This window comes from Mirounga leonina, unplaced genomic scaffold, assembly GCF_011800145.1.
Source record: "Mirounga leonina isolate KUSES-001 unplaced genomic scaffold, KU_Mleo_1.0 Mir_170, whole genome shotgun sequence".
Classification (NCBI taxonomy): Eukaryota; Metazoa; Chordata; class Mammalia; order Carnivora; family Phocidae; genus Mirounga; species Mirounga leonina.
The window spans coordinates 13,768,845-13,791,582 of NW_023270433.1; the positions used below are offsets into that span (position 1 = coordinate 13,768,845).

General features: G+C 47.4%; 1 protein-coding gene across 7 annotated transcripts in view; it reads left to right on the forward strand.

Annotated features, from left to right (window-relative positions):
- The first annotated feature begins 3,074 nt into the window (after positions 1-3,074).
- The window catches only part of CDK5RAP2 (CDK5 regulatory subunit associated protein 2), a 183,592-nt gene continuing 163,928 nt past the window's right edge, over positions 3,075-22,738 (forward strand). For 6 of the 7 annotated variants that reach the window (XM_035015953.1, XM_035015955.1, XM_035015950.1 and 3 more), the window contains exons 1-3: positions 3,075-3,301; positions 14,105-14,172; positions 17,415-17,482. In XM_035015953.1, coding sequence (XP_034871844.1) covers positions 3,246-3,301; positions 14,105-14,172; positions 17,415-17,482 — 192 coding nt within the window. In that variant the 5' untranslated portion in view covers positions 3,075-3,245. Of the gene's footprint in view, positions 3,302-5,990; positions 6,242-14,104; positions 14,173-17,414; positions 17,483-22,738 lie in introns of those variants that run through there. The other variant, XM_035015954.1, reaches the window with a different exon arrangement.

Genomic DNA, 22,738 nt, shown 5'->3' on the forward strand with positions numbered 1-22,738 from the left:
AAGCTATCTGGGGAATGCTTTGTACTATTTTTGCAACTTTTTTTCTAAGTCTGAAATTATTTCTAAATGAAAAGCTAAGAAAAATAGAAGGAAAGAAAGAGAGAAAGAAAGGAAGAAAAGAATGTCTTTGGGAAATCTCTTCCCTTCCCTGATCCTTTCTTTCCTCATCTGTAGACTGGGGCCCTCACTCCAAATACTTCAGAGTCGCCTGAGGATAGAATGGAACAGTGCAAAGCAACAGTGTGCATGAACTGATGTTACAAACTTATTCTTGCTGCTAGTCATGGCAGCTCATGTGTCTTGATGAGATGCTTGAGCTGCTAAAACTTCAGGAGGGTTCCACCCTAATGAGAAACATCTGGCTGCAAGCTACTTCCTTCCAGCCATTTGCTATGACCTTGCCCAGCAGATAATAATGCCAGCCTTGTGGCTGGGTGGCTGTTGTCAAGGAGATGGAGCCAGATAGCCCAAACAGCTGGTGGCAGTGACATCATCTTCAGGCTTGGCAGAAAGAAGGGCCTTGGTGAGACAGAGATGGGGCAAAGGGCTCGTCCCTGGCCACGAAAATGGGAAAAACAACTTCCCAAATAGGCCATCCATTGTCAGTTGATTCTATTTTCAGTTTCCAGGTTCATCGAAGGGTTTAGCACACCATCCGGGAACATAGTCATTTGCTGGACAGGGCAATGGATTCATCATAAGGAGAGCTCCTCACAGGCTCTTTCTTCTTTATAGTTTTCAAAGTATCTAGTTAGATAATGCAGCTGTGTGAGCTCATTGTGGTCTGCCCCATTTTACACATGGGAAACCCAAGGAGGAGCAAAAGGGGAAGGGACCCCAGTCACAGGAAAAGTCAGAGGACTTTCCAGAGTCCGAATCTAGGTGGCCAGACTTCCAGTCCCACGATCATACCGCCCACACCAAGATTCACCTTGTGGCCACCTTGCAGCAGTTACCCAAGGACTAGAGTCTGGTGAACACATCACTGAAATACTGTTGTGGGGATGTAGACCTCACCTCTTAGTCCTAAATTTTAAGGAGTAGAAAAACAAACAGATACAAAAGACAGGCTGCCCAAAACAATTATGACATTGGAGTTTAGAGGCACCTGGGCTCCAATCCCAGCTCTGCAACTTACCAGCAATGAGACCTGGAGTGAGTTATTTTTACCTCTTTTGGTCTCTGTCTTCTCATCGGTGAGTAAAATGGGGATAACACCTGTACCTACTCCGGAGGACCTTTGTGGGAGTTCAGGGAGGTGGTATGTGTGATATGCTGGACACAGGTAATACACGAGAGATGCTCAAAATGTGTAAATCCTTGTCCTCGTTTCTTTCCTCAAGAGCTTCCATCTGCTGGATGTAAAGTTAGTGCCTTCATTTGGGGAGTGATGATTTGTGACTCAGCCTCCCTCACCAGAACAGAGTTGGCAGTGTGTTTGTAGCTTTGAAAGAAACACAAAGAAATCGCCTCCAGAGCTGTGAGGTCCTGAGACATCCATCTAGTCCAGCCTTCTTATTTCAGAGGTGTAGAAACAGGCCCAGAGGAGTGGTCTGCAAAGATCACAGAGGGTTGGTGGCAGAACCAGGGCAGGCATCTGACACCTCCAGCTTCCCTGCTTTTGGACACACTCATCTCTTCGGTTGAACTTAGCCTGTTCCAGGGCATCAAGGACTGTCCCTTCCCTGGGTCGGGGCGTCTGATGTGCCAACTTGTTCCTGCCCACTCTCTCTTTCAGGCTGTTGTTTTATTGCTGATTCAGGGGTGGGTGAAGAAGAAGGACAGGTGCAGGACCATGAGTTTTGTAGACTTCACTAAAGCTAATAAAGGGGTGGGGGAGAGATTTATGGGATTACCGTTGACAGGGCTACTAGCGATATCTCAGGTCATCCTCACATCCTCACAAAAATCTTGCAGGATAGATATTAGCCCCCACTTTCCAGATTGGTTGAATCATTCATTCAACATATATTTTAAAATGCCTTCTGGGTGGCAGACATAGTGTTGGGGATATAGCAGTGAACAATTCAGAACACAATATCTGTGCTCATGGGGTTTCCTGTCTAGAGCAAAAGGAAGACTTTCTAAAAAACACAGAAATACATAATTGCAAAATGTGGTTACGTGCCACAAAAGAAAAATACGCGTTGCTAAGAATACAAGAAAGGACTTGCTTTACATTAGAGGATTAGAGAGGGCTTCTTTTGGAAAGTACACTTACATTTTAGCACACCAGGAAGACTTGTACCTGATTATAGGGAAAGTCACCATCTACCCACTCCCCCATCTTCTCAAGTTATTTTCATCCAGGATTCTTCTGACAGCCCACAGGGGAAGGTAGCAACACGGAGATGAGGAGAGGGTGGTTGACTTCACTGGCCCAGCTCTGTCAAAATTATCCATTTATTTTCTGGTGCATTAGGAAGGGCAGCCAGGGTTGTGGAGAGCCCTGATCTAGTTGGCAGGAGCCGTGGGTCTGGCTTCGACACTTTGGGCGATTCGTTTCCTCTCTCTGGGCCTCGGTTTACTGATCTCAGGTGCGTTTAAGCTTTGGGAGATTGGAGGAGTGTTGGTGACCACCGACTCAAAGGGATGAGCTTATTTGCTTCAAAGTAAGTGTGCAGATTACTGCTTGATTTGGGATCCCACAGGAAGGATTTTTCTAAAGTGAGGCGGCGCTTGTTTATCTGAATTTCAGCTCAAGGCGAAAGCCTTTTGGATGCACAGTATAATGACCCCTAAGGTTAGGGGGTCATTGTTGTAGAAAAGCATTTGCTGGGTTAGGAACTCTAAGGGTCGGTGCAAGACTGGCTTCCCATCTCCCGCTTGAATTAACGGACCAAGGCCGGCCTTTGCCCTCAACAAACATGGCCCTTGCCCGGGCCTCGGCCTGAGTGCCCTCACAAAAAATGGCAGCCTGCGTCTCTTTTCTTGGTCTTGCTGGCCCAAGTGCGAGGCTCTTGCCCTTAATAAAGATGGCACCCGCCCGCGCTTCTCTGCCAGGCCTCTGGGCGCCGGCTGTCGGCTTCACGGCGCGCGCCTCGGTGACCCCGCCTCGCTTCCGTAGGAAGAAGCGCCGGGAAAGATGGCGGCGGCTGCGGTTTGAATTCCAGCGGCGCCGCCGGAGTCCGAACGAGAGCGGGGTTGGAGGGGGCGGGGACCTGGGGAGCCTGCGGGTCGCGACAGCGGGGGGAACCAGGTGGCCCCGCCGCCACAGACGCCAAGGCCACCCCCCCGTGTCCGCGATGGACTCGGTGTTGGAAGAGGACGTCACCCTCCCCGGGACGCTCAGCGGCTGCAGGTGCGGCCGGGGCTTGGCAGGGTCGCGGTGACCCGGCCGGGGCTCCCGCTGATGGGGTACACCCTGGCCGAGCCTTGGGGTTTGCCCTTGAGAGTGTTTGAGGGCGTCCGGACGGGGGCAGTGGGTGGGGTGGGGTCTGGCAGGGTGAGTGTCTCGAGGACCCAGCGGCTGATCCTGAGTGGGGGGGGACCGGGGGTCCCGACCCGCATCACACCTGCCTCTTCGGGAAATCTTTGAAGAGGGGGTGAGGGTCGGGCAAGGGGTTTTCTGAAGAGCGGGAGGAGGGGCGTGTACCGTTAGTAGGGGCTGTTTGAGGAGTAGGGACCTTGGAGGTTTGCTTTCCTTAAGGGGAAGGTAGTTGGCGCGTCTGGACTTCGTTCATGGGCTCGCACAGTGGCCAAGGCGGGGGCCGTGCAGTGCAGCGGTTAAGGGCCTTGGCTGGAGTTGAACAGAATTGGATTCAGACCCGACCCTTTAACCTAACTGGTTGTGTGGCTTTGGTAAAGGGGTCTAACCTGTTTCCCGTCTGTAACATGGGACTGGTAGTAACATGCAGCCGACAGAATTGGGGTGAAGATCAGAAGAGGAGATGACTTCGCCGCGATTTGCTTGGCAAGAGTAGTGTGTGGCACATAACTGGTGCTTAAAAAATGATCCTGTGACCATATCATTCTCACCACCATCAGTAGGACAGACTGGGGACTCGTGGCTGGGAGTGGCCTCCCAAAGGACCTGTCCCACGAGGCTGTGGGAGCCCACATTGTCGGAGGGGCCTGGTGTCTTTCCTTTGGGTAGGAAAGCCTGACAGAGCCCCAGGCTGCTCCCGGGCTGGGGCCGTTTGTTTCTTGGGGGCTCCTGGTGGAGAGTGGGAAGGAGGACGTGGAGGAGAGCCCTGACTGAGAATCCGCAGTGCTGATCCAGGTCTGCTGGGATAGGCTGCTGGTTTTAGGCACAGACCCTCATTGAAAGGGTGACCATGTTATTTATTATACAACCCGGGACACTTTGAAGAGTGAAGTGGGCACAGTTAATATTTATGTCTAGACAGCAGGCATGAACTGGTCCTATCTTGGGCAAAGCTGGACAAATGGCTACTCTGTTTAATGAGAACCCGTTATGTGCCAGGCACAGAGCAAGGCCCTTCACAGCTCCCGCCTGATTGCATCCCGTGGTAATTCATCACGTCCCTTTCTCTTCATCTGACGACCATTGTCCCAACATAATTGGGGAGGACCTCTCACCTGGATTGTCCTCACACCTGTAATAGTCCTTTCTACTACAGTTTGAAGGCCTTTTTAAAGTGTAAATCCGACGGTCAGTCTGCTGCTGTGTATCTGTTTAGTGCTTCTCATTGCCCTTAAGATAAAGTCCATTAAGGGGTGCCGGGGGGTTAAGTCGTTGGGCGTCTGCCTTCGGCTCAGGTCATGATCCCAGGGTCCTGGGATCGAGCCCCGCATCGGGCTCCCTGCTCTGCAGGAAGCCTGCTTCTCCCTCTCCCACTCCCCCTGCTTGTGTTCCCTCTCTCGCTGTGTCTCTCTCTGTCAAATAAATAAATAAAATCTTAAAAAAAAATAAAGTCCGTTAATATTCTCTGCTCTTCTTATCTCTGTGCCAGTTGACCAAGCCCTTGGGCTTTGGGACCCAGACCTAGGTGGGTTTCAATCGCAGTTCTGTATTTAACAACCTGTGGTCTTTGGCAAGGCACTCGCTCTTTGTGAGCCTCAGTATTTGTCATCTGAAAAATGGGTGAATCTGAAAGGATTTTGACCAGTGCCTGACAGAGTAGCAACTCAGCAGATGAACACAACTCTTCCCTTGCCTCCCCTTCCTGCCTTCGCTGCATATGTTCCTGTGACTGATCTCTTACCTGCTTCAGGCCCTCCCTGGCTCCCCGTCACCCTCAGGATGTTCTTTAATATAGCTTCTAACGTCCTTCATAAGCTGGCCCCATTTCCCTCACCGACCCCCTCTGTCCTCTCTGCCCCTGCCTTTCTCCTCCCCAACACTTCCCTCTCTGCCTGGCTGTCAAACTCTTTGTCACGAGTGGCCTTGCCTTGTTCGTTCTTACTACTGGACCTATGCACTCGCTTTTCCTGCTGCCTGGATTGCCTTCCCTTCTCCCCTGTGCCTTATTAACGCCTCTTATTTTTCAGGTCTTGCTTAGATTTCAGTAGGAAGCCTTTGCTGACATATCCCCATCCCCACCTGGGCCCTCTGTGCTCTTCCAGCCACCCCCACCCATCACTGACCCCATCTCAGCCCTTATTTACCTCCCAGAGTTTTTTTTTTTTTTTTTTTTAAGATTTTATTTATTTATTTGAGAGAGGGAGAGCATGTGCACAAGGAGGGGGAGGGGCAGAGGGAGATAGAGAAGCAGACCCCTGCTGAGCATGGAACCCAATGCAGGACCCTGAGCCGAAGGCAGACACTTAACTGACTGAGCCACCCAGGCGCCCCTACCTTACTGAGTTTTATTTACTGACGCTGTTCAGTAGAAATATAACGTGAGCCACATATGTAATTTAAACTTTTTTAGGAGCCACAATGAAAAAGTAAAAAACAGGTGAAATTAATTTTAATAATATATTTGATTTAACCCAATATTTCCATATATTATCATTCTAAGTTGCAAACAATAAAAAATTATTAATGAAATATTTCAGTCTTTTTTACCTTGCACTTTGAAACCTGGTATGCATTTTTACACTTATAAGCACTTCTTGATTTGGATTTACCACATTTCAGGTGCTCAACAGGTGCACGTGGCTGGTGGTTCCTGCATTGGATGGTGCACATACAACTGTAACGTGCCTGTCTCCCTAATTAGACTCTGACCTGTTGGAGAGCAGGGGCTGCGTTTTGTTCATCTTTGTAATGCCAGTTCCTAACCTGGTATGAGGCACATAAATGGGAGGTGACGGTATTATCCCCTTTTTACAGGTGAGCACACTGAGGCTCGGAGAGGTGAAGTGAATGGTCTGGGATTCCGTAAAAAAGTACACGATCAAGCCAAGATTTACTTTATTTATTTATTTATTTTTATTATTTAGATTTTAGTAGTTGACATTTGTGCAATATTGGTTTCTGGAGTAGACTTCAGTGACTCATCGCTTACATACAACACCCAGTGCTCATCGTAACAAGTGCGCTCCTTAATGCCCGTCCCCCATCTAGCCCATCCCCCACCCACCTCCCTCCATCAATCCCCAGTTTGGTTTCTATCAGTTACGAGTCTCTTATTCGAGCCAGGATTTAAATCCAGCCTTACTGACTCCAAAGCCTGGCCCTCGGTACCTGTCCTGCCTTCCAAATAGCTCTCTGAACCCGAGCTGAGAGGCCTCTGGGAGGATTGTAGGGCTGTTGGCACTGGAACTGGCCCTTAAAGAGTGGCAGAAATGTCCTGCGTGAGACAGGTTCTCCATTAGAGGGTCACAGTGGAAGAGAAAAATCCCTGGAATAAAATCATCTCTTTTTATACTAATATGAGCACCCTTCTGCTTGGTAATTTCCAAGCCCCAGTTTTAGAGACTAAACGGGAAGTCCAGTTTGTCCCCAGACCTTTGTTGAATCAGGTCGATATGCGTCATTCTCTCCAAACTTGATCACCTTTGGGTGCCCCAAAGCGCTCCAGGCCTGTGAGAGTCAGGCTCAGATGCCAGGCCTGGGAAGCTCGCCCAAGCTAAGGCCCTTTACTAAGTCCTGCTTGGTGATTTTGGAAGAACCTGTGCTTTGTACTCAGGACGACTGGGTCTGAATCCTGCTTCAGCCACTTACTGGCCGGGTTGCTTTAGTAATTCACTCAACCCTTCTGAGCCTGTTTCTCTTCAGTGATAATACCTACTTACCGGGTGACTATGTGGATGGAGCAAAGTTGTATGTATTCTGTGCCTGACACCAGCTGGGGGTGCATGAAATGTTAGCCGTTTTTGTTCTGTTGTTACGGTGTTGCATGGTTTCCGGGACAAAATCCTCGGTGCCCACAACCCTGGATTTGTCCCTTTCTTTTCATGCCGAGGGTTCTGCCTCTGCCTAACTGTGACCTTCTGAAGGCCTGGGCCCAGGTTTGTTCGTCCATGGGTTCCTCCAGTGCATGGCCATTAAGTGCTTGGGTAAATGAGGGGTAGACCGAAAGGAAATGATTTCCTGCAAGTTTGTATACAGTCGTACATTGTCAGGCAAAGAATGCCTTCATGGACTTTTGTAGAAGGAGGTTGAGAAAGAGGATGGTGGAATGAAATTTTGGTGAAGGTTTGAAGGCTTGATCCAGGGCTGAGCTTGGATCAGGGGTACCTCTAGGCTTGAAGTTTGAGGAATGTGTTCCCAGTCACCAGTATAAGCTTTAATGAGGGAGGGGAGCATGGCTCACTTGTTCCCCACTGTATCTTTAGACCTAGAACCATGTCTGGCACATAACATAGTAGAGGATCAACAAATATTTGTTGAATGAGTCAATTTTGTTCAGTCTCTAAAAAGATAAATGCCATGTAAATACAGGCTCCATATTTATTAGTGAAATGCTTTGTAATCACTCTGAGAAAGTGCACACACAGAGTGTCAACTGGTATAGTCCTTCTGGAAGACAATTTGGTATTAAAAATATGCCCAGGTGTGTTTTTTAAAAACAGCTTTATTGAAATATAATTTGTATGCCATAAAGTTCACCCATACTATTCAGTGATTTTTTAGTATATTTAGAGTTGTGCAATCATCACCATAATCTCATTTTGGGATACTTTCATCTCTAAGAAAGAAACCCTGTGTCCATTAGCAGTCGCTCCTGGTCTTAGCTTGGCTACTGTAACAAAAATGTCATAGACTGTGGCTGATTTATAGATGACAGAATGTATTTCTCCCAGTTCCGGAGACTGGAAGTCCAAGATCAGTGTGCCAGCATGGTTGAGTTCTGGTGAGAGCCCTCTTGTGGGTTACAGACCGCTAACTTCTCATTGTTTCCTCTTAATGGTGGAGAGCAGAGAGAGGAAGCAGATCTCTTGTAACCCTTGTAAGGGCACTAATCCCATTCATGGGGGCTCCACCCTCCGGCCCTCATCTAATCTTAATTACCTCCCAAAGACCCCACTTCCTAATACCATCACTTGGGAGGGGGAGTAGGGTTTCAACCTAGGAATTCTGGGGGGACACAAACATTAATAACACCAGCTATTACTCCGGCCCTCTTACGCCCCCAGCCCTAGGCAACCACAGTCTACTTTTTGTCCGTGGATTTACCTGTTCTGGACATTTCATATAAATGGAATCTTATAATATGTGGTCATTTGTGAGGTTCATCCATGCGGTAGTACGTCCATGACATACTTCATTCCTTTTTATGGCCAAATCATACTCCGTTGTATACATGTACCATGTTTTGTTTATTCATTCATTGGCTGATGACATTTGGTTTTTTCCCTGCTTTTTTGGCTATTATGAATAATGTTGCTGTAGACGTTTCTTCATGTGTAAGTTTTTGTGTGGATGTGTGTTGTCCTTTCTCGGTATAGACCCGGGGGTAGAACTGCTGGGTCATATGCTAACTCTATGTATGTTTGACATCTTGAGGAACTGCCCAACACTTTTTACACTCCTTCCAGCAGTGGATGAGGGTTCTTCTATCTTCACAGCCTTGTCAACTCTTGTTATTGTCTGTCATTTTGATTGTGGCCAGCCTCGGGGGTGTGACATGGTATCTCCTTATGATACTGGTTTGTATTTCCCTAATGACTAATGATGTTCAACATTTTTCTTGTGTTTCTATAGCCGTTTGTGTACAGTTGATCCTTGAACAACACAGGGTTAGGTGTGTGATGTCCCGCGCACTGGAAAATCCACGTGTGGCTTTTGACTCCTCCCCCCCCCCCGCCCAAACTTAACTACTAGCCTATTGTTAACCGAGAGCCTGATTCATAAATAGTGGATTAACACATATTTTGTGTGTTAAATGTATTACATACTGTATTCTTATAGTAAAGGAAGCTAGAGAAGAGAAAATGTTATTAAGAAAATCAGTAGGAAGAGAAGATACATTTACGGTACTGTATGGTATTTATTGAGAAAAACATCTGCATGTAAGTGGATCCGTGCAGTTCCACTCATGTCGCTCAAGGGTCCACTGTATTTTCAAATCCTTTGCCCAATAAAAATATGTGAATATGTTTTGACCCAGCAATTCCCCTTCCTGTTTTCTTAAAGAAATTCTCATGCACGTGCACAGGGAGACCTGTATGAGGATATTCATAAAGCATTGTTTATAAAAGGAACAACTTGGAAACAAATTGAATTACCATCAGGGGATCTGGTAAATACACATCCTTTCAAAAGTGAATTTCAGACTGATGCATTGGCAGCTCGTGAAATTCAATTTCGTAGGTTGCAACCAGAATTTTAAAAAATGTACTAGTACAGAATAGAAAGCATTTCAAGAATTAAGGGGGATACATTTCCTTCTCTGGGTTGTGGTCAGTCAAGTTTGAAAAACACTGCTCTAGAATGCTTTGTGGGAGTTAAAAACATGAAGGTAGATCTATTTGTACTGTCATGAAAACATCTTTGGGACACATTAAGTAAAGAAAAGATGCTGCAGAATAGTATATACAGTTTGAATGCATTTTTTTTTTAAGATTTCATTTATTTATTTGAGAGAGAGAATGAGAGAGAGAGAGAGAGAGAGAGAGAGAGAGCACATGAGAGGGGGGAGGGTCAGAGGGAGAAGCAGACTCCCTGCCGAGCAGGGAGCCCGATGCGGGACTCGATCCCGGGACTCCAGGATCATGACCTGAGCCGGAGGCAGTTGCTTAACCAACTGAGCCACCCAGGAGCCCCGCATTTGTTTTGTTTTTAAGCCACAAAATAAAACTGTGTCCCTATATCTGTAAATACATAGAAAAAATCCTAGAAGGATACATGTCTTGCTGACAATAGTGGCTACCTGTTAGGAGGCTACTATGGGAGTGAGGAGTAGTCAAGAACTTTAGGCTTGTCTGTATTTTTTTTCCTCCCACTCCCTTCACCCATTTGCCCCTTCCCTTCTAGCAACCACCAGTTTGGTCTCTGTGTTTATGAGTCTGTTTCTGCTTTTTTGTTTGTTTTGTTTTTTTAGATTCTCTATGTAAATGAAATCATATGGTATTTGTCTTTCTCTGACTTATTTAACCCAACATAGTACCCTCTAGGTCCATCCATGTTGTTACAGATGGCAAGATCTCATTCTTTTACATGGCTGAGTAATATTCCATTGTATGTATATGCCACATCTTTATCCATTTGTCTGTCGATGGACCTTTGGGTTGTTTCTTTATCTTGGCTATTGTAAATAATTCTGTGATGACACAGGGGTGCATATCTTTTCAAATTAATGTTTTCATTTTCGTTGGGTAAATGCCTAGTAGTGGACTTACTGGATTATCTGGTAATTCTAGTTTTAATTTTTTGAGGAAACTCCATACTGTTTTTTTTTTTAGATTTTATTTATTTGCGAGACAGAGAATGAGAGACAGAGAGCATGAGAGGGAGGAGGGTCAGAGGGAGAAGCAGACTCCCTGCCGAGCAGGGAGCCCGATGCGGGACTCGATCCCGGGACTCCAGGATCATGACCCGAGCCGAAGGCAGTCGCTTAACCAACTGAGCCACCCAGGCACCCAGTCTCCATACTGTTTTCCACAGTGGCTGCACCAGTCTGCATTCCCATCAACAGTGCAAGAGGGTTCCTTTTTCTCCACATCCTCGCCAGCACTTGTTGTTTCTTATCTTTGTGAGTCTAGCCATTCTGACAGGTGTGAGGTGATACCTCATTGTGGTTTTGATTTGCATTTCCCTGTTGATAAGTGATGTTGAGCATCTCTTCATGTGTCTGTTGGCCATCTGTATGCCTTATTTTGTCTGTGTTTTTTGTATTTATGTATTTCTTTACTAATTAAGAATAAATAACATAGTGAAAAATGAGTTGTTAAAAGACAGACAGAAGTGCACTTGGTATAATTGTTTTCTGAATGTGGTGCCCAGTTCCAGCCACGGCTCCCCCAGCACTTTACCAATGAAGCACTTAGTCCTCGAGGCCTTCCTGGGGCTTGTGGTGCGAATGGACACGGCTGCTGTCGCCCACAGCACAAAAGTGATTGTGCCTTAAGAGGGTGAGGTGGTGAAGCGCAGGCGAGTGTCGCTTCATTTGCTCACCACGTAGTTGACAAAAAGCAGCCTCGGTGAGGGTGCTCTGTGCCGATCACTGGAAATCCTCTGCCTTGGTTCATTTGGACCTTACCACGTTCCCCTGGAGGAAGGCGAGAGGGGCACCGGGGTGGGGGGTGGGAGTGTAGAGATTAAGAGCATGGGCTTTGAAATCAGGCCAGCTCGGGTCTTTCAGCTTTCTAACTTTTCTGAGTTTCTGTTTTCCTTGTTTTTTTTTTTTTTTTTTTTTTTTTTTAAAAGCAGCATTTAAAAACCACCACCTACTACAGAAGGGCCGTGGTGAGGCTACAACGGGAGGCTGCCTGTCCTGAGCCTGGTGCCTGTTCCCCGTGGGTGCCCCACATGCTAGCTTGTTAGCATTATGCTGTATTTGGCTTGTGGGGAAACTGGTGCTGATTAGGTGCCACGTTCGTCTAGGAGCTTTGGGTGGCCCCGGGCACAGGTTAGCGAGTGGAATGGACCCTGAGAAACCTGGATTTTGATCTCTGCGTGGCTGAGAACCCTTGTGATTTTGAGCCAAGAGGTTCCTTCCCCTTTTGGGCCTTTGTCTCCCCCATCGATAAAATTGTACCCAAGCCCTCTGCTTTTGCTTGCATAGTTCTCATTTCTAGTGGGGCTCCTTGAAACCCCAACCTCAGTCCCAAAGCTAAGAGCGAATGATCCGAGTGGGACGAGGGAGCTACTTAAAGCTGGAGGGTGGCTGGAACCTACAGGAGATTGCAGATGACAGAGATTCATAGCATTATAAAAGTGGGTAGGTAAAGCCCAAATGGAAATTTGGCAGGAACCAGGCAGGAACTTCTGCATTAAATAGTGGTTTCTTTTCATAAATGGGATGTCAGCTGTCATTTTTCAAACTTCATTGTTTGCCTCTTGGAAACTTGTCTAAGACCAAATTCTTTGGCTTAGCCTGCCATGTAGTTTTCCAGTGTGGTTGATCTTGGCTTGAGTCATTGATGGGCCATCTCAGCCAATGGTAGTTAGTGGCTGTGGTGGAGAGAACCCCAGGTCGGGAATGTACAGACCAGACTGTTGGCTAAGCTTGACCAGTAAGCTGGTGTGGGACTTTGGGCCTCGGCCACTATCTGCAAAAGGTGCTGGTTGAACTTGATTTTAATTTTTAATACTCAATTTAGAGAATGGAGTTTGTTCTTCTAGTGATGGTTATTAGAGAAAATGAAGAAGTATAGAAAATTAAAAAACAGGAAAATATCTCTCATTTTCCTACAAATGATGATTTTTTAATATTTCCTTTGTCTTCTTATGGATGCATAGCCCACCTAGTTTCCAAGAAGGATTTGAGGTGACTTTAGTGTACATGTATTTTTTTTTCATAGTTGAAGGCATAGTCTACTGAAGTTTTTTTTCGCTTCTCTTTATAGCAGACATATTATGTCATCATTCTCTTGATGTTGGAATCTTATGATATCCAATTTTTTGCTTGGTTCTGATCACAAAGGTCCATTCCCAACTCCAGAATTTGGCGATCAGGCAGAATTGTCCTCAGTACAGGATGGATTTGGATTTAGAAACATGGAGAGAGCAAACTGCCGGGAAGTCAAGCTGAGCGTCCACCAGCTCTTCGTTTACAGCTTGGGACAGGAAGGCATTATTGGAGGTTAGACAGAAAAGGCTTGGGTTCTGGACTTGGTTGTCCGCTTAACTGCCGTGTGACTCTGGCCAGGCTGCTGAAATTATCAGCACCCTAGTGCCTCCCTTTGAAAATGCAAGGACTCTTGGGGCACGGGCAGCTCTCACGACGGAAAATCTTTTATAAATTTACAAAGCGCTGGATGTTTCCCAGTGACAGTAATATTTTGCTCCTATTTATGGAGTGCCCACAGTGTGCCAGGTGCCTTGCTGGGCCCTTTGTGTCTTTGATTGCCAGGGACTTACGAAGTAGCTGCTGTTCGCCTTTTAGGGATGGAGGAGGTGGGGCTGGGAGAGGTATACGGCAGAGCTTAGAACAGAATGCAGCGCCCTGGCTTCTGTGTCACGCCACACCTCCTGTTACGTTTAGTTTTCTGTCAGTGTCTCCAGATCCTCATGTAACCTATTTTTATAATTCAAGCAGTAAAATTTCTTGGATCAGGGGATGTTGCATTTTTGTGTGACATTTTTAAAGCATCTGAATTGGTGCCACGTTCTTGGAAGCTTAATTTTTGGTTGTGGTAGGCGTATTAATAATGACAGTAATAGTAAAGACAGAAACAGTAGATAACCACTTATTGAGTGCTTACTACGTGCTAAGTGTCATAAACATTAACGCGTTTAATCTTCACAGGGAGAGGGTGGTATCTGCATGTAACAGGTAAAGCGAGACTCAGAAACGTCATTAGCTTACGGTGTCTCTGCACCTAGTATGTATACGGTCCACAGAACACTTGAGGTCCGAATGAATGAATGAATGACCATCCTTACTGAAGCTCACTCAGCTGTTAAGGGTTAGAGCCCCAAAGCCTGAGTTCTTCACCCTTGCGCTGTATGTCTCCCAGGTAGCTCAGCTGTGTGTTGTTGCTCGTTGCCTGTGGCCTGATGATTGTCAAGGGCAGTCCAGGCAGTCCTCACAGTCTCTGTTGTCCAAACACTAACTCATGTCTTCCTGCCTGTGCTCTCTCCTAGTGGCCTTGTTCCCAATTTACCAGACGAAGTGGATGGCATCAGCCGCATTGCTGGTTTGGGAGATGGTGGTAAGTACACAGAGCCGGGCATTCTCTTGACCGTGGGGGCCTTTAGGCCTTGAGCCCAGGACTGGGCTTTGAAGTCCCTGGGGCCCAGAGCCTACCCTGGCATGGCCAGGTGCTCTCCGTAGGTGCTCAGTGTTTTATGTACCTAGTGAATTGCTGTTTACCTCCTTTCATAAACACTGGCGTGGAGGAATTGATGTCCTTTAGGCCATATTCCGTGAGCTTTATTTCTTGCTACCAGGCTCGGAGAGATTCAGCCAGTGTTCGCCGACCTGGGCGGCTGCCTGGGGGCTGGGCGTTGAAGGCAGTGGGTCAGGCCCGGAGGATCTGCTGGTCTCGGCGCTGAGTGGCTGGCGGCCCCCCGTGCTGCTGAGCGTCTGTGTACCGAGGCCTTCCTGGCAGGCTGCTGCGTTCCATTTGCTGGTCAAGGCCCAGCATTCCTACACGGGCCTGCCCTTTGGAGACAAATAGTTGGTTAGACCACAGGAGACGGCGCTGAGTAAATAAGCAGTCTATTGTGTTTAAGCTGGATTAGGAGGAGACTTTCTGTGGGGCAGTTTGGCTTTTGCTAAGCATTCTTCATAATTTTTGTTTCTGAAAGAAGCGAATGCTCTCGTGTCTATAGTGAAGGAAGTGCTAATAATTTGCCTTGTTAAAATATCTCAGAGATATTTTGACTTGTGTTTTTTTTTCTCTTCTCCAAAGTGAGGAGATGTGCAGAAGGAAGAAGTTGTTTTTTTTTTTTTTTTAAAGATTTTATTTATTTATTCATGAGAGACAGAGAGAGAGAAGCAGAGGGAGAAGCAGGCTCCCAAGGAGCAGGGAGCCCGATGCGGGACTCGATCCCAGGACCCTGGGATCATGACCTGAGCCGGAGGCAGACGCTTAACCGTCTGAGCCACCCAGGCGCCCCAGAAGGAAGAAGTTTTGAGAACAGACAATATCAGTGTCCTGAGGTTTATTTCTGGAGAATATTTTAACTTATAGGCCACCCTCAGGTTTTCCTTCAGAGCCTGTTAACTTCTACCTTAACACAAAATCCAGCAGTTTTTGTTCTTCCTGTACACAGGCAGTTAGAAGTGGAAAATTGATAGGACTGCTCTTTGCTTCAGCCCATAGCGTACGTTGCTTTGTGCCAAGCCCTGGGGTAAGTGCTGGGATTCAACCTTGAACATGGCTACGACCCAGTCTGGAAGACAGAGAGTTCAACAAAGAAATGTCATGATAAATCATATGATTGATGTGATGAGCAAAGAAAAAAGGGGCTGTGAGTGGGGGTGAGAGGGAGCTGGGCCAGGCAGTGAAGGGGGGCAGGGGGAGGAGTGCCCCGGTGTGAGGGAGCTGGGTCAGGCACGAGTTTCTTAAAACACTGATATTGGAGCTGAGACTTGAGGAATGAGTAGGACCTAGGTAGGGACGCAGGCGTAGGTGACAGAGCATGGCCTGTCTGAGAACCAGGAAAACAAGCCTGTGTGCCCTTTGCCTGGTACACAGGGCTCTTGACAATCTGCCCCTGCCCACCTCCTGAGCCCTTTTGTGCTCAGTGGTTTCTGAAGGCCACGCCTACCTCTGGGCCTTTGCTTGTGAAGTTTCTTCTTCCTTTTCCCTTCCTCTGTTCTACTGCCTCTTTAAGACTCAGCTCAAAGCTCACCAACGTCTTGGTTCTCCCCAGCCCCACTTCTTGTGCTCTCCTCTCCGAGCTTACATATTTCACCTATTTCAGTTCATGTATTCCTGTTGGTGACTTTAAAACATCCAGGATCGGATCACTCCTCCCCTGCTTATCATCCTGCCACCTGCTCTAAGCCACCTTGGTCTCCAGTCTATTCTGACTGGTCCCCTGGTTTCCCTTTAAGTGCCCTTCAGTCTGTTCTCAGCGAGGCAGCCAGAGGGAGCCTGCAGAAACGTAAGTCCAGGCATGTTACCCCTTAGCTCTGAGCCCTCTGGCGGCTCCCCGTCCCGAGAAGAGCCTACAAGGCTGTGCGCAGTCTGTCCCCCAGCACCTCACGTACCTCCTCTCCTCCTCTCCCTTTGTTTATTGCTGGTTCTCACGTGCATGGGGCTTCTCCATTTGCTTTTCTCCTCAGGTCTGCCCAGCTGACACCTTCTCAGTGCGACCTTCCCAATTTGGCCCCCTGACTTAAAATTGCAATCTTCACCCACCTTGGACCTTTCCAGTCCTTAGCCACTTAAGTGTTCTCCATAGCCTTTCTCACCTTCTCACATCCTATGTAATTGTCCTGTTATTTTGCTCATTTCCATCTTCCCTCTTCTAGAAGATCAGCTCTGTTTGTTTCCTGATGTAGCCACATCTAGAATGGTTCCGGCCAGAGAGTAGGCCCTCAGTGCATATTTGTTGGAAGAATGGATTCATTCATTACTCCGTGCACATGCACCCAACACCTAAACAGTGCCAGGCACTTTGTGAACAAGGTGCCAGTTTGTTTACCCTCTTGTCTTGCCCCCTAGATCAGAGCCTTTTGGGCACAGGCTCACTGTCTCCTTCACTGTTCTTTCCCCAGCACCTAGCATGGTGCTTGGCACACAGTAGGTGTGTAATAAATGTTTGTTGGGAGAAAAGAACTGTGGAAAGCTTTGGGCATTGGCCAAGTGTGTAATCACCCTAAAGCAGGGATGGGCACTTTCCAACCTGCTGCCTGCATTTGAAAATAAACTTTTATGGGAACACAGCTTCCTTACTTATGAATTGTCTGTGGCTGTTTTTTGTGCTACAACAGAAGAGCTGACCAGTTGTGACAGATTTTAGGCTTTGGTTATGGTCTACAGAGCCTAAAATATTTATCGTCTGGCATTTTAAGAAAAAGCTTGCCAGCCCCAGTCAGTTAGATCTGCTTTAATCGCTGACGCATGAAGATGGTATTCTGCTCAGCAGAATAATTTTATGACGAGCACTAAGGGTGTACATATCAGCACAGTTCGGCTGGGCCACATGCCCGGTGCAGTTTTTGGGTTCGTTCTCTGACACATGACACTGGGGCTACTTTAAGTAATTTGTAAATATTTGAAATATAATGGTTTAGAGCTTTCCCCAGACTCAAGTCAGTAAATCACAACAGACAGAAAGTGCCAGCAGAATACACTGTGGAAGTTGTTCATGTGTGTGTGTGTGTGTGTGTGTTTTTTTTTTTTTAATTTTTTTCTTTTCTGGGCTCTATTCCCTAATAGGGATGCTGGGCAATTTGCATACCATGCCCTTTTCCTGTGTCTGTTTTACCTTTTTATAGTGCTCCCAAACGTGTCAGAAGAAACGGTGTCTCCCACCAGAGCACGGAACATGAAGGACTTTGAAAATGTAAGTGGAGATACCAAATCATCTTCCCTAACAAATCACGTCTGCTGCCACTGTCCAACCAGGCCCGGGGCGGGGAGGGGTGGGCAGCAGCATGTTTCTCGACAAGTGTCGAAGCTGGATAATGCCAGAGTTGGGGGCAGTGATGTGTCTTGTGGGTGTTCCGTACCTACGCGGTCAGCCCTTTTGTGCACGGGCCAGACACGGGTTCCGCCAGGATCAGCAGTTTCCAGCTTTGGGGAGTTTGGTGTCCTTCTGGTGTCCCGACCATGAGGATGTTCCCAGACGCCCGGTGAGAGGAGCTAACATTTGCTGAAGGCTTCCCTGTGACGTAAGGAATGTTACTAATTGTCCCCATTTAATCCTTGCCAGAACTCTCTGAGATATTTTATATTATCCCCATTTTACAGATAAGAAATCATAAGCCTAGGAGAGACTTGTTTACAGTCACATAATACTCGGATGGCGGAGCCAGGATTGGAATCCAGGTTTTTAAGGATTCCAGAACCATTATTCTTCCCGCCGCCTTGTGCCGCCGCCTTGTGCCGCCGCCTTGTGCCACCACCTTGCCTTTTGTAGGCTTCATCTTTGTTGCAGTTGGAGGAGACGTGAGCAGTCTGTACCCAGGGCTGTGTACAGAGTGTCTGAGGACGGGTTACATGGTGATGGATTTGCCTTCCATGCTTAGTGTCTTCCAGCACTGTGTCTTTCATTTGTTAGTGGAGGGGGCTTGTTGTCAAGGAACAGGAAAATGAGGTTATTTTCCCAATTCCAGTTCTCCGTAACAAGTTACCTGTTCAGTGCTCTCATTTATCATGGGAAGAATTAGACCCTTCTTCATTTGTAGCCAAATGAAATCCATACTATGCAAGACACAGGAGATATTTATCAGGGAGAAGATGGAGGACAGAGAGAAGGACGTTCCACAATTATGTTTCTCTCTCCCCAGTTGTCTTTACAGAACAGAGTGGTACTGTCTCCAGATTTAATTTAGAATACTCATTACTGCTAATAGTTATCTGCAAACCACCAGTGACCAATTGAAGAAATGACTTGTCAGATCTCTAATGGAAACAAGTAATTTCTGAGCTTTGAGTTGTTCTAATTTCAGCTGTACAACTCGATCTATGCTGTGGGGTCTGGGGCCTCAAACAAATGAGATTTGATTATTCCGCATTGTGTATAATTAAAACGTGCTCTGCTCTTAAATGGCTGTTTCTGTTTTATCATAAGAGTAATAATCGCTACTGTTTATTGAGCTCTTGCTCTGAGCTGGGCACTTTAAATGTTCAGCTCTTCATGTGCATTCCTTTAATATAAAAGCAGCTCCGCAAGATACAGAGTTATTTAATTTTTAAAGGGCACCATTTTGAATTTTATTTCTAGATGGAAAAACTTGACAGAATCTTAGAATGTTGGTTTCGCACTTTATCGCCTGTCTTTTGAACTGGGAAGTACCTGAGAATTGAATCCAACCCTCCTTATGTAGGTCGGAGACACTGAGGCCCAGCATGTGACAGGTGGGGCTGCTCTGGGAGGCGGTCTCTGCTGTTGGGGGACCACAGCCTCTGGAGCCAGCTGTCTGCGGGCTCACTTCTGCTGGGGGACCTTGGGCCAGTCACTTGATCTCTCTGTCCTCTGTGATCTGTGCGATCACAGTTTCTGCTTCTTTGGGCTGTGGTGGGCCCTGAATGGGTACGTGCGTGTGAAGTATGGGTAGGCCGAACACTGAGTTCATTCTGTGGGTTAGCTCTTTCTCCTCCTCACCGTTGTGACGTCCGCTCTTCTTTTTCTCTACTCTGCCATGGGAGTCAAGTCTCCCTTTTCTAGATGGGTTTCCAAGGACCTAAACACTGTTTTTCTTGAAGGCGAGAGGGAGCCTTCCACGCTGATATGTTTTAGGATTTATGTTTTTTCTTTATGACTGTAGTCCTTCAGCTGCTGTTTGGTTTTTATGGCATTAATATTTTTTACTGTAGCATTTTCCAGAGCAAATTCTGCTGTTGAAATTGAAATGACCAAGTGTTCTCAGTGTCTCCCTTTCAAGTCTTTATGAGTCACTGAAATATTCCATTTGGCCTGAGCTACTAAGTGCATGATCTTATGTAGAGGTGGTCTGAACTTTCTGTGGGATACTTATAAGAAATGCTCTTGGCATTGAATGCTAATTTTAAAGTCAGCATGCGTATTAAAGAGGGGCTGGAATACTTTTGATTTAAAGGGAAACTCATGATTCCTCTTTTTTTAAAAAATATTTTATTTATTTATTTGACAGAGAGAGACATAGCGAGAGCAGGAACACAAGCAGGGGGAGTGGGAGAGGGAGGGAGCCTGATGCGGGGCTCAATCCCAGGACCGTGGGATCATGACCTGAGCTGAAGGCAGACGCTTAATGACTGAGCCACCCAGGCGCCCCTACTCATGATTCCTCTTATGCTAGTCTCAGATGCTGGGAATCTGAACATCAGAGTCTGTTAGCTAATGTCTAGCAAGACATCAGCCTTCTTCTGGTTTTGTTCAGAGTTCATCCATTCATCGACAAATATTTTCGATATATGCCCTGTGCCAGGCTGTGTGCCCGGGACTAGAGAGTTCTGCGGTAGATTAAGACCGGGTAAGTGTCCCTGTCGGGGCCTCACAGGCTGGTTGGGGAGATGGATAGGGAAATAGTGCAGTGACAGAGGTAAGTACAGAGTGCTGTGGGGCACAGAGGAGGGCTCTGAACCTGGCTTGGGAATTCAGGGAAGCCTCCCTGGAGGAAGCATTCCTCCAATTGGGTCATCAGGGACAAGTAGGGATTAGCCAAGGTGAGAGGACCAAGAGAGCATCCCAGGCACAGGGACTCAATGTGGGCAAGGGCAGCAAGAGGAATGCTGGGCGCAAGGAGTTTAGGGGATTATAAGCTCCCTTTGGCTGGTAGGAGGACATGTCAGGGGTCCTGAGACAAGTGAGGCCGAAGAAGGCAGGGGTCGGGGGTCTTGTGTGTTATACTGCTTTGGTTGACCTTTTTCTTGAAGATGAAGGGTACCTGCTGGTGGATGTTAATCTGGGAGGGAAATGACCAGAATCATGCTTTTAAAAGACCCCAGGGTTGGTGCTGGGAGGAGGGAGCAGCGAGCCTGGTGGGGGCTGTGGGTGAAGGGCTGCTGCGTGGGGTGATGCTGGAGCACCGGGATGTGGTCAGGAGAGTCAGAAGGCGGGCAGGGTCCCAGATCTGGGGGAGCTCATCTTGTCCCTTCGTTGGACACGCAGGCGCTCTGAAGCCCAGGGAGGGCGCCGACTTACCCAGGCTGGGAGGCAGGTCTTCTGCGTGGGCAGTCTTGCCTGCCACCCTCTGCTGTCCTGTGCAGGTCCTCTCTTTAGTATGTGAAGGCCACTTGCCTTCTTTTGGGTCTTTAGACTGATGATCTGTTGTCTCATATCCTCATTAGCTGAGGCGATAATCACCGGTAGGGCAGGCCTGAGGGGAGGAGGCTGGCCAATCATTTTGGCCTTCAGTAGGAGCCTGTCTTACTAGTCCTTCCTAGCTGATGGTGTCGTGGGGGCTCCTGGACCCGCGGAGGTGTGGCAGAGGCAGCATTTCGTAAAGGGTTGTGCTGTCGTGGTGAGACCTGTTCTGGATGCTAGAGTCAATCGATTTCTCTCTCTCGCTCTCAGAATTTTTTGGGTGAGCGGGGAAGACTCAGAACCTGGATTAGCATATCAGTTCATGTAGTTATCTTTATCTGTACATAGAAGAGTTTAATTCTGGCTTTTTCTGTGACCTCTGGACAGAGAATGACATGGGTAGCTTTCCATCTCTGTCAGTACGGTGGATAGTGTTATTTAATGACCAGTAGTTCACAAAGACTTGTATTAAAAGGGAGGGCTTGGGGGTACCTGGGTGGCTCAGTCATTAAGCGTCTGCCTTCGGCTCAGGTCACGATCCCAGGGTCCTGGGATCGAGCCCCGCCATCGGGCTCTCTGTGCAGTGGGAAGCCTGCTTCTCCCTCTCCCACTCCTCCTGCTTGTGTTCCCTCTCTTGCTGTCTCTCTCGCTGTCAAACAAATAAATAAAATCTTTAAAAAAACAAAAAATAAAAGGGAGGGCTTGAAACATAGTTTATGTAATCTATTCCTGTGGGACATTCCAGGTTGTTTGTAATTTTTCACTCTTATGAAGCTTTGATGAGTATCCTTGTGCATATATCATCTTACAGTTCCAAGATAGGTCCTTAGGGTAAATTCTGGTGCTCTTGTCTCATACTCGCCTGCCCTGAGGTGCTGGTGTTCTCGTATCTGGGCGCTTAGTCCTTTTGTTGGCAATTCCTGGTCTCAGCTGAGGCATTTGGTCAAATTTAGTGTTTTATCTAGGAGGTTTGCATCGCTAGATTTGTTCTGCGACCTCTGTGGTGAGTTACCAGAGAAGAACTCCCCTCATCCTCCACCCCTGCCCCATTGGTGCTGCCTGGGAAGCTTTGCAAGCACTGTGGTATACAGATACGACATGGACTGCAGAATGACTAGAATGGGGCTTTAGGTCTTGCTCTGCCGCTAACTGACCTATGAGCTTGGTTAAGTCGCTTCTAGAAGCCCATCTGTAAAGTGGGGCCAGTCCTGTCTTTGAGTCAGAGTGGTCCTGAGGGTTTGGGAAGCACCTCACATGATGCCTGGCACATGGTGGATGCATAAATGCTGGTGTGTCCATTCTGACCTGAGGACTCTGTTTAGAACTCCCTCAGTTCTAGGGACATTGGTAGGCCTCAGCAATGCCCAGTTTCTCCTGGTCCATCTGTGAAGTTTCTTTGACCTTGGAATGAAGTCCCTAAATCCTTGCCATGGTCCGTGAGACCCTGCCCTGTGTGCTGGGCTCCTCCCGCGCTGCTGAGGTCAGCACATGCCTGTCTCCCTCACACCCTGTGCTTGGGCCGCACAGACTGCTCTTACTGACCCACATGCGTAGGGCCTTCTTGCGTGCTCCTCCCTCTGCCCGGAACCCCCTTTCTCTGTCTCCTTGAGTAGCAGGCCCCTCGACCTTCACATCTCAGCTTTAATGTGACCTCGTTAGAGAGGCCGTCCCTAACTCCTTCCCCAACTCGCTAGAGACCCCTGTTATTCTCTCTGATAGCAGGCACTCAGCACCCAGCCTTTTCCACTATGGGTCTTACGACTGTTTGTAATTATGTATTTTATTTATGTACTTGCTTAACGTGTGTCTCCTCTCCTCTATCTCTGGTTCTCAGCACTAAACCTAACAGGATGGTGGGTGCTCGATAAATGT